A 20,725-nucleotide genomic window follows, 5' to 3' on the forward strand; every position below is an offset into this window, starting at 1 on the left:
GTGGTCAGCAGTTCCACTTCTGGTTATATACCCAAAAAAACAGAAATCAGGGTCTTGGCTGGGAGCAGTGGCTCACATCTGTAATTCCAGCACTTTGGGAGGCTAAGGCGGGTGGATCACTTGAGGTCAGGAGTTTGAGACCAGCCTGGCCAACATGGTGAAATCCCATCTCTACTAAAAATACAAAAATTAGCTGGGCATGGTGGCACATGCCCGTAATCCCAGCTACTTGGGAGGCCGAGGCAGGAGAATCGCTTGAACCCAGGAGGTGGAAGTTACAGTGAGCCAAGATTGTGCCATTGCACTCCAACCTGGGTAACAGTGAGACTCCGTCTCAGAAAAAAAGAAAAAAGAAATCAGGGTCTCAAAGAGATAGGTGTACACCCATGTTCATAGCAGCATTATTCACAATAGCAAAAAGGTGGAAACAACACAAATGTACATCTGCAGATGAACCAGATAAACAAAATGTGGGACACATACAACATAATATTATTCAGCATTAAAAAGGAAGGAAATTCTGACATATGTCACAACATGGATGAACCTTGAGGATATTATGTGAAACGAAACAAGGCAGTCATGAAAGACAAATACTGCATGATCCCCTTATCTAAGGTACTTATACTAGTCAAAACCATGGAGATAGAAAGTAGAATGGTGGGCCAGGCACAGTGGCTCACACCTGTAATCTCAGCACTTTGGGAGGCCGAGGCAGGTGGATTGCCTGAGGTCAGGAGTTCGAGACCAGTCTGGCCAACATGTTGAAACCCTGTCTCTACTAATAACACAAAAAAATTAGCTAGATGTCGTGGCATGCACCTGTAATCCCAGCTATTCGGGAGGCTGAGGCAGGGGAATTGCTTGAACCAGGGAGGTGGAGGTTGCAGTGAGCCGAGATCATGCCACTGCACTCTAGCCTGGGCGACACAGCAAGACTCCATCTCAAAAAAGAAGAAGAAGAAGAAGAATGGTAGAACAGTGATTGCCAGGGACTGGGGTAGTAGGGAATGGGGAGATACTGTTTAAAGAGAACAGAGTTCAGTTTTATAATATGAGAGTCATGAAGATGAGTGATGATGGCTGCATAACATTATAGATGTATTTAACGCCACTGAATTGTACATTTACAGACGATTAAGATAGTAAATTTTACATTATGTGTACTTTATCATAATGAAAAAATTAAAATTGGATCGACAACCTAAATATAAGAGCTAAAACTATAAAATTGTTACAAGAAACTATGGCATAAACCTTCAAGACGTTGGATTTGGCAAGGGATTCTTAGCTATGACAACAAAATAAAAAAATAGATAAACTGGACTTCATCAAAATTAGAAGCTTTTGTGAAAAGGACATTATCAAGAAAGTGAAAAAAACAAAAGAAATTTTTAAAAACAAAAAAGAAAAGTTAATTAAAAAGGGAAAGAAAAGACAACCTATACAATGGAGAAAATATTGCAAGTTGTCTGTCTGACAAGGGACTAGTATCTGGAACACAGATAGAGAACTCTTACGACTCAACAACAAAAAGACAAAAATACAATTTAAAACTGGGCAGGGGCTGGGTGATGTGGCTCATACCTGTAATATCAGCACTTTGGGAGGAAAAGGCAGAAGAACTGAACTGCTTGGGCCCAGGAGTTTGAGACCAGCCTGAGCAACATAGTGAGACCCACCTCTACAAAAATAATTGTAACAGTTAGCCAGGTATGGTGGCGTGCACCTGTAGACCCAGTTAATCGGAAGGCTGAGGTAGGAGGATCCCTTGAGTCAAGTTCAGAGGCTGTGGTGAGCTATGATGATGCCACTGTACTCCAGCCTGGGTGACAGAGCAAGATCCTCTCTTAAAAAAAGAAAAAAAAAGCCTGGGCACAGTGGCTTATGCCTGTAATCCCAGCACTTTGTTTGGAAAGCCAAGGTAGGAGGATCGCCTGAGCCCAGGAGTTTGAGACCAGCCCAGGCAATATAGAAAGACGCTGTCTCTACAAATAAAAAAATTAGCCAGGCATGGCGGCATGCTGTGGTCCCAGCTACTCAGGAGGCTGAGGTGGGAGGATCACTTGATCCCAAGAGGTAGAAGCTAGAGTGAGCCATGATCACACCACTGTACTCCAGCCTAGGCAACAGAGTGAGACCCTGTATTAAAAAAAAGGCAAAAGCTTTAGCAGATATTTCTCCAAAGAAGACATACAAATGGCCAACAAGCATGTGAAAAGATGCTGTATGTCATTAATCATTAGGGAAATACAAATCAAAAATACAATAGGATACCACTTTATACCCACTAGGATGGCTAGAATCAAAAAATCAGAAAATAACAAGTGTTGGCAAAGATGTAGAGAAACTGAAACCCTTGTGCACTGCTGATGGGAATTTCAAACGGTACAGCCACTGTAGAAAACAGTGCAACAGTTCCTCAAAAAGTCAAACCAAAAAAAAGTCAAATCAAAAATTACCATTTGATTCAGTAATTCCACTGCTAGGTATGGACACAAAAGAACGGAAAACAGGTACTCAACTACATGTACACATATATTCATAGCAATAGCCAAAAGGTGAAAAAAACTCAAATGTCTACTAATGGATGAATGGATAAACAAACTGTGGTATATCCATACAATGGTAGCCAGACCTAAAAAGAAATGAAGTATTTATACATGCTACATGGATCAACCTTGAAAATATGCTATGTGGAAGACACCAGAAACAAAAGGTCATATATTTAATGATCCTATTTACATGAAATATCCAGGAAAGGTGACTTCATAGAGACAGGAAACACATTGGTGGTTGCCAGAGGCTAGGTGAAGGACAAAATGGGGAGTGACTGCTTAATGAGGAAGAGATTTCCTTTGGGGTGATAAAAATGTTTTGGAACTACATAGAAGTGATGGTTGCACTACACTGTGAATGTACTGGCCACACTTAATTGATCACTTTATTTAATTATTTATTTTTATTTTTGAAACAGTGTCTCATTCTGTCACCTAGGTTGGAGTACAGTGGTACAATCTTGGCTCACTGCAACCTCCGCCTCCCAGGTTCAAGCTATTCTCCTCCCTCAGCCTCCTGAGTAGCTAGGACTACAGGCACACGCCACCACAGTTGGCTAATTTTTGTATTTTTAGTAGAGATGGGGTTTCTCCATGTTGGCCAGGCTGGTCTTGAACTCCTGACCTCAGGTGATCTGCCAGCCTCGGCCTCCCAGAGTGCTAGAATTGCAGGCATGAGCCACTGCACCCACCTTAATTGTTTACTTTAAAATGGTTAATTTTGTTACATAAATTTCACCTAAAAAATTCTTAAAAGTTATTACAGCACTGATTTCATGAACATTTTGACAGCCCAATTTGGATAAAGCTAAATCAATCACTTAACCAGTACTCTTTCTTTACAATAAGGAATTAATTGTACAATAGAATCTCTAGTAAAGCATAATCATTTCACATAAAATAATTTGCTTAAATGGCCCATTTTTCTAAGTGCAGTTTCTAAAACACATACCCTTTAAAAAGAAACATACCATTATATATGTCTGGGAGCCCTTAGAAGAGTGTGGTTGGGGGTGGATTACTTCATGATTTGATTCTGCCTTTCCGGAAACCACTGTAGCAAAAGGCTTGGATTTAGAGTCACCATTTTTAATGTTACTTTTGGAGGTTTTTCTTTATGAAGAAGAAAAGAAAGAGTTATTATCAATATACTGAAGATTATAGGTTTTTATGTATAGGTGGAAGTGTGTGTATACAATGAATTCCCTTACAGAACTGGACCATTTATAGAGAACAGTTTTCTAAAAATCTAAGGGGCATCCTACAAAACACCTGACCAGTAGTCTTTGAAAGAAACAAGGTCATAAAAAATAAAGAAAGTGAGAAACGATCACAGACCCCTGATTAGATGTACTATATCCTGGATTGGATCCAGGAATAGAAAAGAGATGTTAGAGAAAAAAAACTGGTGAAAGCCAAAGAAAGTCTGAAATTTAGTCAATAGTAATACTTTTCTTTCTTTTTTTTTTTTTTTTTTTTAATTGAGACAGAGTCTCACTCTGTCACCCAGGCTAGAGTGCAGTGGCGTGATCTCAGCTCATTGCAACCTCCACTGCCCGGGTTCAAGCAATTCTTGTGCCTCAGCCTCCTGAGTAGCTGCGGCTACAGGCGTGTGCCACCACGCCTGGCTAATTTTTTTGTATTTTTTTTTTTTAGTAGAGATGGGGTTTCGCCATGTTGGCCAGGCTGGTCTCAAACTCCTGACATCAGGTGATCTGCCAGCCTCGGCCTCCCAAAGTGCTGGGATTACAGGCATGAGCCACCACGCATGGCCAAGTCAATAGTAATATTTCAATGTTGGTTTCTTAGTTTTGACAAATGCATCAGGGTATGTAATCTAGTAATCACAGAAGAAATTAGATGAGGGGTATACAGGAACTTTCCACACTATCTTTCCAACTTTTCTGTTTATACAAAATTATTCCAAAATAAAAATTCTGTGGGAGACTGCCTCACATATGGGAGTACCAGGTTAATTTTCATTTTCAAATTTTACATGTTTGTAATAATACCACAACTGCTTGGCTAACTTTGAGAGTAAAACTGATTGGTATACTTAATGCTGACTTTAATAAATGTATACAGGAATAATATCCCCAACTATTTTAGCATGTCAGTTCTAAAACTGGGCTAAACCTCTGGAGAATTCAAGACAAGCATGGAGATCAGTGCACTGGAAGGCCAAAGTTCTGCTTGGTGGGAAATTATATAGACAATGTACACAAAAAGATGGTTATTCTTTAATTTTTTTTTTTTTTTTTTGAGACGAAGTCTCGCTCTGTCGCCCAGGCTGGAGTGCAGTGGCCGGATCTCAGCTCACTGCAAGCTCCGCCTCCCGGGTTCACGCCATTCTCCTGCCTCAGCCTCCCGAGTAGTTGGGACTACAGGCGCCCGCCACTGCGCCCGGCTAATTTTTTGTATTTTTAGTAGAGACGGCGTTTCACTGTGTTAGCCAGGATGGTCTCGATCTCCTGACCTCGTGATCCACCCGTCTCGGCCTCCCAAAGTGCTGGGATTACAGGCGTGAGCCACCGCGCCCAGCCAAGATGGTTATTCTTTATTCCCTCAGGAATCTGTAGCATTGCCACCTCTCTTTCCAAATTTAACATGCCACAAGGCAAGAGGAGAAGCCAAACAGATTGTGATAGTTTTGTCCAGCCCTAAGTCTTAGATCCTGGAACACCTGTTTAGTAAAGGCAGGACCTGCAAGTCAAAGCAAGGAACTCTCTCGGGAAGTTATATGAATGAAGAGGGAACTTTATGCAAGCTCTCAGAAATGTGAGCACTACTTTTTAAATATTACCATATTTCATAGTAAGACATATAGGTTTCTTAGATAATCTCTAATTATAATATGATTCCTAAAACATATGCCCTCTTTTATTATTTGGCTGCTCCTTGAGAACAGGGCTAACTCATAGGCAGTGAACCCAGAGTAGTGCATATGTCCTTTTAAAAACAATTTACACTATATGTCTTAGAACCCTCTGAGGAATATGACAGTGGTTCTCCAAATTTCTGATTTTAGCAATTAAGCAAATTTCAACATGTATTTGAAGACTGGGAGAATATGCCATGCCAAAAGTGCTACTTTGGCATAAAGATCATTTTGGGCTAAGGTTCTTAAAAAGTAAGTGCAAGCTTTGGGAGGCTGAGGCGGGCGGATCACGAGGTCAGGAGTTCAAGACCAGCCTGGCCAACATGGTGAAACCCTGTATCTACTAAAAATACAAAAATTAGCCGGGCAAAGTGGCGGGCGCCTATAATCCCAGCTACTGGGGAGGCTGATGCAGGAGAATTGCTTGAACCAGAGAGGCGGAGGTTGCAGTGAGCTGAGATCATGCCACTGCACTCCAGCCTGGGTGACACAGCAAGACTCCATCTCAAAAAAAAAAAAAGTAGGTGCAAGAAGGATACTCTGACCTTCCCTTTTTCTTCCAGAAAGCAGAAGATAAAACTCCCATATGAAATATGTCCTCCCTGTATCAGAAGGAAAGTAACATTCTTATTATTAAGAATGGAAAGCTGAACTGAGAGAATTCTATAAACAGACCTTATTAAAATAATTCTTATCTTCCTCTCCACATAGTTTACTTTTCCACAATTCCCTCTCTTTGTTGAATCAAGCACAAAAGCATTTAGGTTTTGCCACTTCTTTGGGTCTTCATTTCCTTATGAGGGCTCCTGTGTCACATAAAACTTACTCAGGTATTAAATAAATCTATATACTTTTCTCCTGTTAAATTGTAAGTTTAATTCTCAAACTCAGCCAAAAAACCCTAAGAGGGTAGAATCTTGCTTCCTCTACATATGTAATCAGGCCATTTTATTTCTTGTTTTAAAAAAAGAACCCACCATTAATTCTTGCATATGAATATTATAGAAGCCACCCTCTTTTACCCCATCTATTTAGCCCAGCTATCTGCAAGGGAAGTAGCTTACATCTTTGTGGCCTCCAAAAAGAAGGAGATTTGCCGCTTTATATAAGGCTGCCTCAGGATGCTCCTCACAGACGGCCTTTCTTCAGGCCTTTTACTCAGCATTGTTCTTATCAGTTCTGCCAACTCTGGGCTGTAATCCCTTGGCATTGGTGGCAGCTACAAAGAAAAATAATACTGTAATTATGACTAATGGTCTTGTGAAACAAAGTAAAAGCTGATAGAGGTTTCCCAATATTTATTTATAGTCATATATCCACATAAGCAGAAAACAATCAGTATGTTAGTCTACAGGAAGTGTACTGGTATCCCAGTTGTAAGATAACAAGTTGTAAAATTATAAAAGTATATCCTTCAACCCAGCAGTCCCATCTGATGACACTCTCATTCAGAAATAAGAGTATGAGTTTCCTAAAGACTTATGTATCAGGATGTTCAATGCAGTACTGTTCTTGCAGTAGTAAACAACTGGAAACATAAATGTCCCATAGTGGATCTGTGGAATAAATTATCATACATTCTTCTTTTTTTTTTTTTTTTTTTTTTTGAGGTGGAGTCTCACTCTGTCGCCCAGGCTGGAGTGCAGTGGCCGGATCTCAGCTCACTGCAAGCTCCGCCTCCCGGGTTCCCGCCATTCTCCTGCCTCAGCCTCCCGAGTAGCTGGGACTACAGGCGCCGCCACCACGCCCGGCTAATTTTTTTGTATTTTTAGTGGAGACGGGGTTTCATTGTGTTAGCCAGGATGGTCTCGATCTCCTGACCTCGTGATCCGCCCGTCTCGGCCTCCCAAAGTGCTGGGATTACAGGCTTGAGCCACCGCGCCCGGCCCATACATTCTTCTTATAAAGAAGAAGAAGCCAGTCACAGTGGCTCATGCCTGTAATCCCAGCACTTTGGGAGGCCAGGCGGGTAGATCATGAGGTCAGGAGATCGAGACCATCCTGGCTAACACAGTGAAACTCTGTCTCTACTAAAAATACAAAAAATTAGCTGGGCATGGTGGCGGGCACCTGTAGTCCCAGCTACTTGGGAGGCTGAGGCAGGAGAATGGTGTGAACCCAGGAGGCAGAGCTTGCAGTGAGCCAAGATTGCGCCACTGCACTCCAGCCTGGGTGACAGAGTGAGACTCCATCTAAAAAAAAAAAAAAAAAAAAAAACCAAGACTTGCAGGTACCAACTTGGAAAGATGTCCCTCATGTATTAAGTCAAAAAAACAAGTTACGTACCATGCAAACAGCCTGATTCCATTTCAGTTTAAGAATCTGTGGGTGTACGTGTACACATGCACACACACACACAGAGTTATGTCTGTATAAAGGCAGGAAAAAAACAGAAAGGCCATGTACCAAATTGCTAGCAATGGTCATCTTCCAGGGAATGGGAATAGAAGGAGAAGAGAATTTCACTCCCTTCTTGTTTGATTCTTAAGTAGTGGCATTATGGGAAAATTTTACTTTTGTGTATGTTTTTCAATATGTTTCAAATTGAAAAATTAAATGAGTTGTGGGATAGTATTAAAATCAATAGGTGATTCATGGCCTTTAAAACTTAACAGTACATTGGCCAGGCGCGGTGGCTCACACCTGCAATACCAGCATTTTGGGAGGCTGAGGCGGGCACGTCACCTGAGGTTCGAGACCAGCCTGGCCAACATGGTAAAACACCATCTGTACTAAAAATATAAAAATTAGCTGGGCATGGTGACACGTGCCTGTAATCCCAGCTACTTGGTAAGCTAAGGCACGAGAATCACTTGAACCCAGGAGGCAGAGGTTGCTGTGAGCTGAGATCATGCCATTGCACTCCAGCCTAGGAGACAAGAGCAAAACTCCATCTCAAAAAAAAAAAAAATCCGGCCGGGCGTGGTGGCTCAAGCCTGTAATCCCAGCACTTTGGGAGGCCGAGACGGGCGGATCACGAGGTCAGGAGATCGAGACCATCCTGGCTAACACAGTGAAACCCCGTCTCTACTAAAAAATACAAAAAACTAGCCGGGCGAGGTGGCGGGCGCCTGTAGTCCCAGCTACTCGGGAGGCTGAGACAGGAGAATGGCGTAAACCCGGGAGGCGGAGCTTGCAGTGAGCCGAGATCGCGCCACTGCACTCCAGCCTGGGTGACAGAGCCAGACTCCGTCTCAAAAAAAAAAAAAAAAAAATAAAATAAAAAAAAAAAAAAAAAAAAAAAAATCCCTTAACAGTACACGGATGCCTGACACTATAAAGGGCAACTAGCCTCATGGAACATACAAAGTCGGTCACTCTGGAGTCTATATCAGACACAATGCTTTCTGTGGTTCTTAACTAGTTATTGATTATTGTGATGATTATCAAAGGAACAACAAGTTCAAACAGAGTAAACTCATTTTAAATGTAGCTCATTCAATCATAGGCTGCTTAGAAGAAGAGATAAATAGCCTCTCAGGGCATCTGCACATCCTATGACTATAGGCATAGGTTTTCAAAAAGCCAATTCTTTTCAGCCATTAAGCCATCTTACAGATTAATATTAAGAAATGATCCATCAATCCCTTTCCCTCTAGTCTGACCTTCCCCACAGAGGGGACCCACCATTGTTAACTATCAACCCAATATCAATAATTACTCACTGACTCATCAAAATCATCAATGATTTTGCTAGTAGCTATTTATAAAGCTGCACTATAGAAATACTGGTCAATTAGTTCTAGATTATTCTTTACCTTTCCTTCAATAATCCGATAAACTAAAGAATTCATATCTTTTGCATTGAAAGCATGCTTCAGGGTAGCCATTTCATAGACACAGCATCCTAGAGCCCAAACATCAGACTAGAAAATAAAAACAGTAAATGGTTAAATGTCAGAATAGCTTATTTACATTTTTTCCCCTTTAAAAAAAGAAAACATTTTCCTTAAACCAATTCATAATTATCTGACTTAACTAACTTCTGAAATTACGAGTACTAGGTAAGCCAGCATACAGAGCCCAATTCTACCTTATAGTTGTAGGGTTTGTTTGAGAACAATTCAGGGCTCATGTAGTAGGGTGTGCCAATGAGTGTGCTAGCCATGTCACAGTGGTTCTCTAACACTCGGGCAATTCCTAGGTCCCCCACTTTGATGATGTTTGTTCTTGTTAGGAAGACATTTTGAGTTTTCAGATCTCGATGAAGGATGTGTTTTTCATGTAAATACTGAGGAAAGAAACAAGATTTTATTACATATAAATAGACTCAATTATGTATTTATTCCTGGCCTATTACATACCATCAGCAATGGCATGAGTTACAGTCTTTGACCATAAAGAGTAACCAACCATACAATTCCTTATTCAACAAACAAATACCTACCAAACATCATTGCTTTATAATCTCTAAATAAAAGGTCTAATTTACAATATTTCAAATGAGAAAATTAAGTTCCATGCATTGACTTACCCAGTACACATCAAAACTGTTCTCTGGTAGCTTGACAATTAATACATTTTGGGACTACATGAATCCAGTTTAAAAATATGTTTACAGGCCAGGCGCATTGTTCAGCAGTTTGGGAGGCTGAGGTGGGCGGATCACTTGAGGCCAGGAGTTCAAGACCAGCCTGGCCAACATGGCAAAACCTCATCTCTACTAAAGAAATACAAAAATTAGCTGGGCATGGTGATGCATGCCTATAATCCCAGCTACTTGGGAGGCTGAAGCATGAGAATCTTTTTTTTTTTTTTTTTTTTTTTTGAGACGGAGTCTCGCTCTGCCGCCCAGGCTGGAGTGCAGTGGCCGGATCTCAGCTCACTGCAAGTTCCGCCTCCCGGGTTTACACCATTCTCCTGCCTCAGCCTCCCGAGCAGTTGGGACTACAGGCGCCTGCCACCGCGCCCGGCTAGTTTTTTGTATTTTTTAGTAGAGACGGGGTTTCACCGTGTTAGCCAGGATGGTCTCGATCTCCTGACCTCGTGATCCGCCCGTCTCGGCCTCCCAAAGTGCTGGGATTACAGGCTTGAGCCACCGCGCCCGGCCAGCATGAGAATCTTAAACCCAGGAGCGGGAGGTTGGAACAAGCCATGATTGAGCCATTGCACTTGAATCTGGGCAACAGTGACACTCTGTCTCAAAAAAAAATGCTTACAAACTCCCACTGAAGGTAGGCAACTTATACAAAGTCAGACACATGAAATCCTCAGCTTAATAATATTTTCAAGTATAGCAAGAGCATTTTTATTTAGAGGAAGTATCTCAGAATTTAAACATGGTCACTTAATTCTGGACAAGTCTACCCAGTTCCAAAATAATATTTCATAAACAGTCTTGCTTTTGAGTTACATGCATATTAAAACACAAACTTGTAGGAACACTTATTCCATAGAATGAAGTGCTGCCCAATTATAAAAAATAAAAAAAAAGAAAACTTATTTTGCATTTCCATCTACTGTACCCCAGCAGGGTGACAGATGAAATCACTTGGGCATATCAATTAGCCTAGCTACCTTTCAGCATGACACAACTGACCAATGGATAACAAACATAGTCACTCTTTGCTCTTGGTTGCCTCAGGGTCCTTAAAATTGACTTTGCTATAAATATTAAATGAGTGGGCTTCCCCTGCAATTAGATATGAAATCTAGGTCTATTTTAATATAGGTATCAGTTGCTTAGAAAAGTTCCAATGCTACAGCAAGAGTGACTGGGTCAACTTCACAAATGAATTTTCCAAAAAATACATTTCCATATGTAAGTATCTGAAGAAAAATTTTCCTAAAATACACCTGCCATCTTCTTGTCATCTGGGAATAAGCTAGGATGCTATTAGTCTACACAGTACCTGCAAAGCCATGGCGATCTGTACAAACCACTCTACCACCTGATTCTCAGGCAGAAGCTGCCCTTTCTGCTCCTTAAGCTTTCGGTACAGATCACCTCCTTCACAGAAGCCCATGACGATGTAGAGCAGACCATCTCCTCCTTCCCATGACTCCTTGTAGGTGACAATGTTGGGATGCTTCAACTGAGACAAGAGCTGGGCTTCCTGTTCAGCAGCTCGCCGCTCTCGGCTAGAGGCATTTCGGAGGTTCAGTTTTTTGATGACATACTAAAAACAAAACATGTATTTTTACAACGTGCAAATAAACACAAGATTTGTGGCCTCAGAGTTATCTAAGGGCTCTCAAGAATATCCTCAAAACCAACCTTGTAGAGCCTGTCAGATAACCTATTCATTTTGTTTTTCACCAAGTACAAAATCGGGGAAAATATTTGCTATTATTAATGATACTTCTTATAAGTTAGATTTGTAGCACTGTAAGGCCACAAAAAAATTACCTTTCCATCTGCATTTCACAATTTCATTAATGACTAAAAAAAGTGAGTTCAAGATAACATACTATTGGATCAATTATAAAACCTGTGTTAGCAATTTCTTAAAGTCTGGCCGTACACAGTGGCTCACGACTGTAATTCCAGCACTTTGGGAGGGCAAGGTGGGTGGGTCACCTGAGGTCAGGAGTTCAAGACCAGCCTGGTCAACACGGTGAAACCCGTCTCTACTAAAAATACAAAAATTAGCCCGGCGTGGTGGTGTGTACCTGTAGTCTCAGCAACTCGGAAGGCTGACACAGGAGAATCGCTTGAACGTGGGATGCAGAAATTGCAGCAGTGAGCTAAGATTGCACCACTGCACTCCAGCCTGGGAGGCAGAGCAAGACTCTGTCTCAAAAAAATTAAAAAAAAAAAAAAAAAAAAAAAGAAATTTCTTAACATCTAAACTCTCCCAAAAAGGTGCATAAAATATGGCTTGAATATACATTTGCAGACAGAATAGTCCATGGATTACATTAGATACTCAAAGGGATCCATGGCCCCATAAGTTTAATAGTCACTGATCTTCAGCATAGAAAATTATTCACTTAAAAGAAATCAATAGCCTCTAACACCTAATACATTGCCCTCAATCATTTCAAAGACCATACAATTCATTTCTTCAACACATACATAAATGTGTTTTGTGAAGTGTAAACTAAAGCTCAAATAACTAGCTATTGCTAGTTCCCTATTATCAGCCCCAAAATCCAATGATTCCCCCAATGCCTACTGAATAAATCTCTTATGCATGAGCTTGTGTTCCAGCAAAGCAACTAGCACCAGAGACAAGGAAGAACAGGCAATTGGGCCCTATATTTAACGGGGACATCTCCTCTCAGCTTGGCTGGAGCAGTCCTATTGTCCTGGTGTAACTATTGATAGTGCCTCCTTTCAGTTTCAAAATTGTCCCAGTTTGTACAATACATTATATTGTCACCCTATTAATATACCACATTGAAGAATTGGTTCATTATCCTGAGGGTAATGGGATAAAGTGTTTTAAAGAAAGGAGGAGTGACATCAGATTTAAATTTTAGAAGGATCACTAAGGCTGCAATGAAAGTGATGGATTGGAGAAAAGCAAGTCAAGTAGCGGCGACCAGTTGGGAAACTGTGGCCATAGCCTAGCTAGAGAAAACAAGGTGTCCTGGATTAGGGTGGTACCAATAGAGACGAGAAGAGGCCTACTGTCTTAGTGATAGATAAATATAATCAGTGTTGGGGTGCGTGGGGAGGCTTAAAAATGACTTCAGGTGTCCGACTTGGGCAACTGGTGGGTTGGTGTCGCTATTCACTGAAACGGAAGACATGAAATAAGGTTTAGCGGGAAGAAAATGAGTCCGAGTTTTGAGTCCAGCAGTCTACAGTAGAGACCTTTGAGGCCCATTATGCAAGGAATAATGCTTGCTAGGCGCTGTGTTAAGTCCTGGGAATGCATGATACCTGCTCTCATGAGATTGTCGGGGGTGGGAGAAAGGTGTGTAGATCAAGCATGTCAATTAATACAACAAAGAAATAGATATGCAGAGACTGAAAATTTTTCATAAAACGAAGAATCGTAATTAAAGAAAATGGAAATTAAAAGGAAAAAAAGTAATACAACAAAGAAGTAGAGGAAATTCTGGGCGCATATTACAGGGAGGCCTGGCCTCATCTTGGTCTGGGACCATCTCCCTGAGGAAATGCCATCCGAGATGAGCCCCTTGCGACCACTCCCGATCTAATCTACCGGTAGGCGCCCTCGGCGCACCTCTGCCCGCCCCCGGGCCTTGCCGGGCCTCACCCCTGCAGACCTGCTTGCCGTCCCGCCGGTGCTTCACAAGCGTCACCTCTCCGTAGCTCCCCTTGCCCACGACCCGCAGGTAGCAGTAGGCGGCCAAGGGCATGTTCCCAGCGCTGGCCCAGAGTCGGGATGCGGCGGCAGCGGCGGGTAGGGCAGCGGGCGGCAGCAGGAGGCTCGGTTCATGCCCTAAAGTGTGCAGTGGGGGCGGCTGTTGAGGCAGCCAGGCCCGGGCGGGATCGCAGGGTCCCAGCCCACGACGACGCCGCTGCCATAGCGATCCGGGCCGGGAGCAGTCCTGCGCATGCTCCTGCGTCCCCAAAGGACCGCCATAGAGCGGACGCCACGAGCGGCCAGAGAGGTTCCGCAGCCCCGGGAGGACCCGCCATAGAGCAGAGGCTCCAGGAGGCCAGAGCGACCTCTCCAGGCCCCGCGCGCTGTCTGTTCGTCGGTTCCACCGTCCGGGTCCCCGCCACGGCAGAGTCGGGGAAAGCTTCCTCTTATTGTGCACTTGTTTGTCCTAAGCCCGTTACAAGTATTGTTCGTTCATTCTACGAATATTTATTGACTGCCTATGTGCCAGGCCGACAAAGCCCCTTCCCTCCTGGAGCTCATGTTCTAATGATTGGTGACAGACTGTACCAGTAACATTTGCTGTATCCGCTTTATCACATGCCGTCTCTGCATCCAGCAATCCATCCTATTTTTTGATACATTCAAAGTAAATTGGAGATATCAGTACCTTTCATCCCTAAAAACTTTCGCCTGCTAATTGAGAACTACAAAGACTCCTCAGCAGTTAACGACTGCCCTAACCACTGCACTAAGAGACCTGACTAAACTCTAGCATGGCGTTATGCTAAGTTAATAGCCTAAGGGCGGATCTCTAGGTGGACCTAGGCCCCTTTAAAATGTCTGCCCAAGAAAGCTCAGGGGTGCCAAAAGAATTCACCATTTGTTCCAGCCAATGCCTCCCTTTTCTAGACCGCTTTTTTTTTTTTTTTTTTTTTTTTTTTTTTTTGAGACAGCGTCTAGCCCTGTCACCCAGGTTGGAGTGCAGTGGTGCAATGGTGCTCACTGCTGCTTAGACCTCCTGGGCTCAAGCCATCCTTCCAACTACAGGCACACACCTCCATGCCTGGCTAATTCTATTTTATTTTTTTCAGAGACAGGGTCTCACTAAGTTCCCCAGACTGGTCTTGAACTCCCGGGCTCAAGCAGTTTGCCTACAATGGCCTCCCAAAATGCCGATATGTGTGCCATTGTGCCTGGCGTCTTTCCTTTTTATGGCCAAATAATATTCCATTGTATATATATACACCACAATTTGTTTATCCATTCATGCAGTCATGGACACGGATAGCTTCCATCTTTTAACTATTGTGAATAATTCTGCTATAAACATGGGTGTACTAATATCTGTTTGAATCCCTGCTTTCTTTTTAATTCATTTGGGTATACACTCAGAAGTGAAATTGCTGGATCATATGCTAATTCTAGTTTAATGTACTGAGAAACCACCACACCATTTTCCACAGCAAGCTGAACCGTTTTACATTCCCATCAGCAATCCACAAGGGTTCAAATTTCTCCTCATCCTTGATCTATATCTTGATAGGAGATTTGGGTGTATGGATTTGTCAAAATTATCTAATGCTAAATTTAATATTTGCACATTTTCCCTCAAAGCAAATTTCATCTTCACTAGAAAACCAAACAAAAAGAACCATAAATAAAGATTGAACTCTAGTTAATGATATTATTAAAAAATAAACAGGCCGGGCGTGGTGGCTCATGCCTGTAATCCCAGCACTTTGGGAGGTCAAGGTAGGCGGATCACGAGGTCAGGAGATCAAGACCATCCTAGTTAACACAGTGAAACCCCATCTCTACTAAAAATACAAAAAATTAGCCGGGCGTGGTGCTGCACACCTGTAGTCCCAGCTACTCAGAAGGCTGAGGCGGGAGAATGGCGTGAACCCAGGAGGCGGAGCTTGCAGTGAGCCGAGATCATGCCACTGCACTCCAGCCTGGGCGACAGAGCGAGACGTAAACAAAGCCAAGCATTAAAACGGTGAAAATAGATTTTATTCAGTAACTACTGGCGGTAGGGGAAAGAGCTGAACTCCATTCTATTTGTGCAGAGGTGATTGGGCATTCCAAAGGAAGAATAAGGGAGTAGGCAGGGGAGCAAGCAGGGGCTCACTTAGAGTCTGGGAAGTGAAAAATTAAAAGGATTGGTTAGCGTAAATGTGATTAGGCCAACTGTGTCTGCTAGCTGGCAATCAGGGAAGTCAGGATTCTATTCTCCCACATAGACTGGGAGACATGAGCCCTACCTTTCTGATGATTACATTTCAAAGGAATGGATTTTAGGTCCTTGAGAAAGACATTCCTAGGATGTAGGAAATACATAGGTATATATCTCAGAGGGACAGAAGAAGGATTTGTAATTGTAAGCTTTTTAAAGTTAGTGCTCTAGAGGCAGCACACTATGACTCACACCTAATCCCAGCACTTTGGGAGGCCAAGGTGGGAGGATCACTTGAAACCAGTCTAAGCAACACAGTGAGACCCCCTTCTGTACAAAAAATTATAAAAATTAGCTGGGTGTGGTGGTGCATGCCTGTAGTCCCAGCTACCTGGGAGGCTGAGGTGGGAGAATCAGTTGAGCCCCAGAGGTTGAGGCTGCAGTGAGCCATGATCCTGGCACTACACTCCAGCCTGAGTGACAGAGTGAGACTCTGTCTCAAAATAAATAAATTTTTAAAAAGGAAGGATGTTCTGACGTGCTACAACATGGATGACCCTTGAGGACATTATGCTAAATAAAATAAGGCAGTCACAAGAGGACAAAAGTATGATTTCACTTATGTAAGGTACCTGTAGTAGTCAAAATCACAGATTCAGAAAGTAGAATGGTGGTTGCCAGTGGTTGGGGAGAGGAGGGAGTTGGTGGGTAGTGTTTAATGGGTGCAGAGTTTTAGCTGGGGAAAATGAAAAAGTCCTGGAGATGGATGGTGGTGATGGCTGCACAACATGAGCGTACCGAAGCCACTGAACTGTATTCTTAAATATGGTTAAATAATAAATATTATGTTCTGTATATTTTACCACAATAAAAAAATTGTGGCGCACTGCTCCTGTAATCCCAGCTACTCAGGAGGCTGAGGCATGAGAATCACGTGAACCTGGGAGGCAGAGATTGCATTGAGCCAAGATCGTGTCACTGCACTCCAGCCTGGGCAACAGAGCGAGACTCCTTCTCAAAAAAAAAAAAAAAATTATATTGTGTGTGTGTGTATATATATATATATACATATTTCATTCTACAGACAAAGGTCTACTAGCCTGGCCCTGGAGGACAACTATGAACAAGACAGACAAGGGCCTGTCCCTGTGGGGCTTACAGTCGAAGGGGGAGACGGCCATGCATACTAACAAGCTGCTCTTGCCAACTGAGGTCAGTACTGTGCAGAAAAGCCGCCTGGTCCAGCCTGGCCATCCAGGAGAGGTTGCCCCAAGCAAGCACTGCATGAGTGGAAGTTTAAAGAAAAACTTTTTCAGGCAGAGGAGCAACATGTGCTAAGACCCAATGGACTCATTTTGTGACTTTACCTCCACACCTCAGTGTGAACTCCCTGAGGACTGGGCCAGGCCTGTCTGCTTCAACACCCTAAACCCAGCAGGTGTAAATGAAGGAATTGTGGGTTGCTGAACGAATGACTGGAGAAACACCTGCCTACCTGGATCTAAAAGAAGTCTCTGCAGTTGAAGCTGAGAGACTCAGAGGGGCCATGGGCTAGGTGACATAGAGGGGTCAGCAGGGGCCATACCACTCAGGATAGGGTGTGTGAGACAGGGGAAGTCCTGCAGCAGACTGACCTTTCTAAATGGTGACTCTGGCTGCTGCCTGGAGCAGAGTGGAAGAAGATCAGCCGTCTAAATGAGGGATGAGGGCGGCTTGAACTAGGTGGTGACTGGGGATGGGGAGAGAAGTTAATGGATTAGAGGGATATTCAGAGGTTGGGAGGTGGGGTAGGTGGTCAAGGAGAGTGAGGCACCCAAGATGCCACCCAGCCTTCTGGCTTGGATGCCAGCTGGATAACGATGGCCTTCACTGGAGTGGACAACAGGGGGAAGACCTGGCTTAGTAGCGGGCTGTGGGGAGGAGGAGACAAAGGTCAGGAGTTCAATTTGGACATACCAGATGGAGGGGCTCTGGGCAAATCAAGCAGACAGTTGGCTGTGTGGGGGTGGAACTCAGAGCAGGTCTGGGCCCATGTGCTGTCCCGCTGGCACCAGCAACACAGTTACCCTCCCCATTCTCAATCAGCAGCAACCATAGCTGCTTTCTGTCCACCCTGGCCCCCATCTCCCACATGCATAGGGTAGGCCAATTTCTCCTCTTCCTCTGTACCATGAGGATAATATTAACAATAATATCTGTCTCTTGGGGGGAGTTGTGAGCAGTAAATGAATTCGGACACAAATGATGCTGAGAAGCATGACAGGCACAGGTCATAATTAGCTCTCCCCATCTCCTGTCCACCCTCCCCCTGTGCAAACATGCTTCTAGCACTTTACATGGACCAGGCTTGGTGCTAGCCATCTCTCAACAGCCCAGTCTTGAACTCATCACACCCTTGCTCAAAATATCTTAAGTATCTCCCACCCAAAAGGCTAATCACTTTCAGACATCTGCGCCAGCTGGTCCCAACCCCCTTCCCAGCCACCTTCCCCACCCTCTTCATCAGCTCCTTCTCCCATTCCAGACACCTCCACATTCCCATAGCATACATCCCACCTGCCCATCTGCTTTTCTCTCCCTCCCTTCCCACCTTCCCCTTCCCAAGCACTGCTCTTTTTTCCAGGCATCTCATCCAGGAACCTTCTCCTAATCCCTGCGGGAGATGAGCCTCTGCCCCTCCAAATTTCTACCTCTTCAGCTTCTCATCACTCGTTGGAATTCAGTTGGCTCCCTTTGACTTGTCTGATTCCCTTTTCCCCTGACATCAGCTCACTGAACACAGCAGGACACCCAAGTTTCTGTATGGTGGCGTCCCAGTGCCTAGCATTGTGCCCAACACACTGCAGGGCTGGATCGATACTGGCACAGGAAATAAGCAGAACTTCAAATGTACAGTGTCATGTCGATCCAGCTTCTCTCCCACAAAGACCAGAAGACAGGCCAGAAGGTGACCCTGGCCTAAGGACAATAAACTCTTCCCAGAAGCTGCTCTGTGAGACAAAGTCCAGGACAAGCAAACAGAGATCAGTGAGGGCTCTGGGCCCCCTCCTTTTCTCAGGGTCACAGCAGCCAGCACATCCCAGCCCAGGTCACAAACTGGATTGGCCAGGGGCCCTATCTGCCCAGTATGCTGTGGCTTTTGGGGAACAGGGTGGGTTTGGCTATAAAAAATAAGAAACTGCAGGTGCAAGATGGGTCTCTGGGAACTCCTATCTCTAGGATCTTCAAGTCTGCTTCTCTGTCATTACATGATGGGCTTGGGCTTCAGAGCCTGAGACACCTGGTTTGAATCCCTGTTCTGTTGCTTGGTATGGGACCAGTGTCCCAGAAATGTTGTGAGGATAAAATTACACAATAAAGGGTTTAGAGAAATGCATGACACAAATGAGTCCTCTATTATGAAAACATGTCATTCATCTGCAGCTCCCCTTTATCTGCCAGGCCTCCCTGCCCAGGTGCAAGAACAAGGAAGCTCACTTCTGTTCTTTCTAGATCTGGGTAAGAACCTCCAGAGAGATGAAACAACTGGCCTAAAGCATGGATCTCCCATCACGCCTCACCCCGACCGTCCAGACTGTCTCTGACAGAGCTAATACCAGGTTAGCACTGTGAGAATCACCAGCATGGCTGGATGTCACACACTTTCTAAGCCACCGTGTCTGCCTCCCTGGCCAAAGCATGACTGAAAAGCGTGTTGATGCTGAAAGAATTTTGAAATAGTCTGGGCAACAAAGTGAGACCCTGTTTCTTTCTTTTCTTTCTTCTTTCTTTCTTTCTTTTCTTTATCTTTCTTTCTTTCTTTATCTTTCTTTCTTTCTTTCTTTCTTTCTTTCTTTCTTTTTTTCTTTCTTTCTTTTTTCTTTCTTTCTTCTTTCTTTTTTCTTTCTTTCTCTCTCTCTCTTTTTCTTTTCTTTTCTTTCTTTCTTTTTGGAGGCAGTCTCACTCTGTTGCCCAGGCTAGAGTGCAGTGGCACAATCTCGCCTCATTGCAACCACCACTTCCCAGGCTCAAGCTATTCTCCTGCCTCAGCCTCCCGAGTAGCTGGAACCACAGATGCGTGCCACCATGCCTGGCTAATTTTTGTATTGTTGGTAGAGATGGGGTTTCACCATGTTGCCCAGGCTGGGCTGGAACTCCTGGCCTCAAGTGATCTGCCTGCCTCAGCCTCCCAAAGTGCTGATATTACAGGCGTGAGCCACCTCACCCGACTGAAACCCTGTTTCAAGAGAAAATAAAAATGATCAGCTGGGTGTGGTGCCACATTCCTGTGGTTCCAGTTACTCAGAAGGCTGAGGTGGGTAGATCAGTTGAGTCTGGGAGGTCGAGGCTGCAGTGAGCAAAGATCGCACCACTGCACTCCAGCCTCTGCGACAGAGGGAGACCCTGTGTTTAAAAAAAAAGGCCAGGTGCGGTGGCTCAAGCCTGTAATCCTACCACTTTGAGAGGCCGAGACGGGTGGATCACAAGGTCAGGAGATAGAGACCATCCTGGCTAACACAGTGAAACCCCGTCTCTACTAAAAAATACAAAAAACTAGCCGGGCGAGGTGGCGGGCGCCTGTAGTCCCAGCTACTTGGGAGACTGAGGCAGGAGAATGGCATAAACCCGGGAGGCAGAGCTTGCAGTGAGCTGAGATCCAGCCTCTGCACTCCAGCCTGGGCGACAGAGCGAGACTCCATCTCAAAAAAAAAAAAAAAAAAAGGAATTTTGAAAGTAAAGCCTGGCTGGGCGCAGTAGCTCACTCCTGTAATCCCAGCACTTTGGGAGACTGAGATGGGCAGATCACCTGAGGTTCAGGAGTTCGAGACCAGCCTGGCCAATGTGGTGAAACCCTGTCTCCTAAAAATACAAAAATTAGCTGGGCATGGTG

At 44.0% G+C, this 20,725-nt stretch overlaps 1 protein-coding gene across 8 annotated transcripts in view; it reads right to left on the reverse strand.

The window, feature by feature from the left end:
• Positions 1-13,947, reverse strand: part of NEK4 (NIMA related kinase 4) — a 71,240-nt gene extending 57,293 nt beyond the window's left edge. For 2 of the 8 annotated variants that reach the window (XM_050778469.1, XM_050778470.1), the window contains exons 1-6: positions 13,618-13,943; positions 11,289-11,555; positions 9,470-9,667; positions 9,195-9,302; positions 6,501-6,655; positions 3,530-3,671 (exon numbers count right to left, since the gene is read on the reverse strand). In XM_050778469.1, coding sequence (XP_050634426.1) covers positions 3,530-3,671; positions 6,501-6,655; positions 9,195-9,302; positions 9,470-9,667; positions 11,289-11,555; positions 13,618-13,710 — 963 coding nt within the window. In that variant the 5' untranslated portion in view covers positions 13,711-13,943. Of the gene's footprint in view, positions 1-3,529; positions 3,672-6,500; positions 6,656-9,194; positions 9,303-9,469; positions 9,668-9,910; positions 10,200-11,288; positions 11,556-13,617 lie in introns of those variants that run through there. The other 6 variants (XM_050778468.1, XM_050778467.1, XM_050778465.1 and 3 more) reach the window with 5 other exon arrangements.
• Between the last annotated feature and the right edge of the window lie 6,778 nt (positions 13,948-20,725).

The sequence above is a fragment of the Macaca thibetana genome, chromosome 2, assembly GCF_024542745.1.
Source record: "Macaca thibetana thibetana isolate TM-01 chromosome 2, ASM2454274v1, whole genome shotgun sequence".
NCBI classification, from domain to species: Eukaryota; Metazoa; Chordata; class Mammalia; order Primates; family Cercopithecidae; genus Macaca; species Macaca thibetana.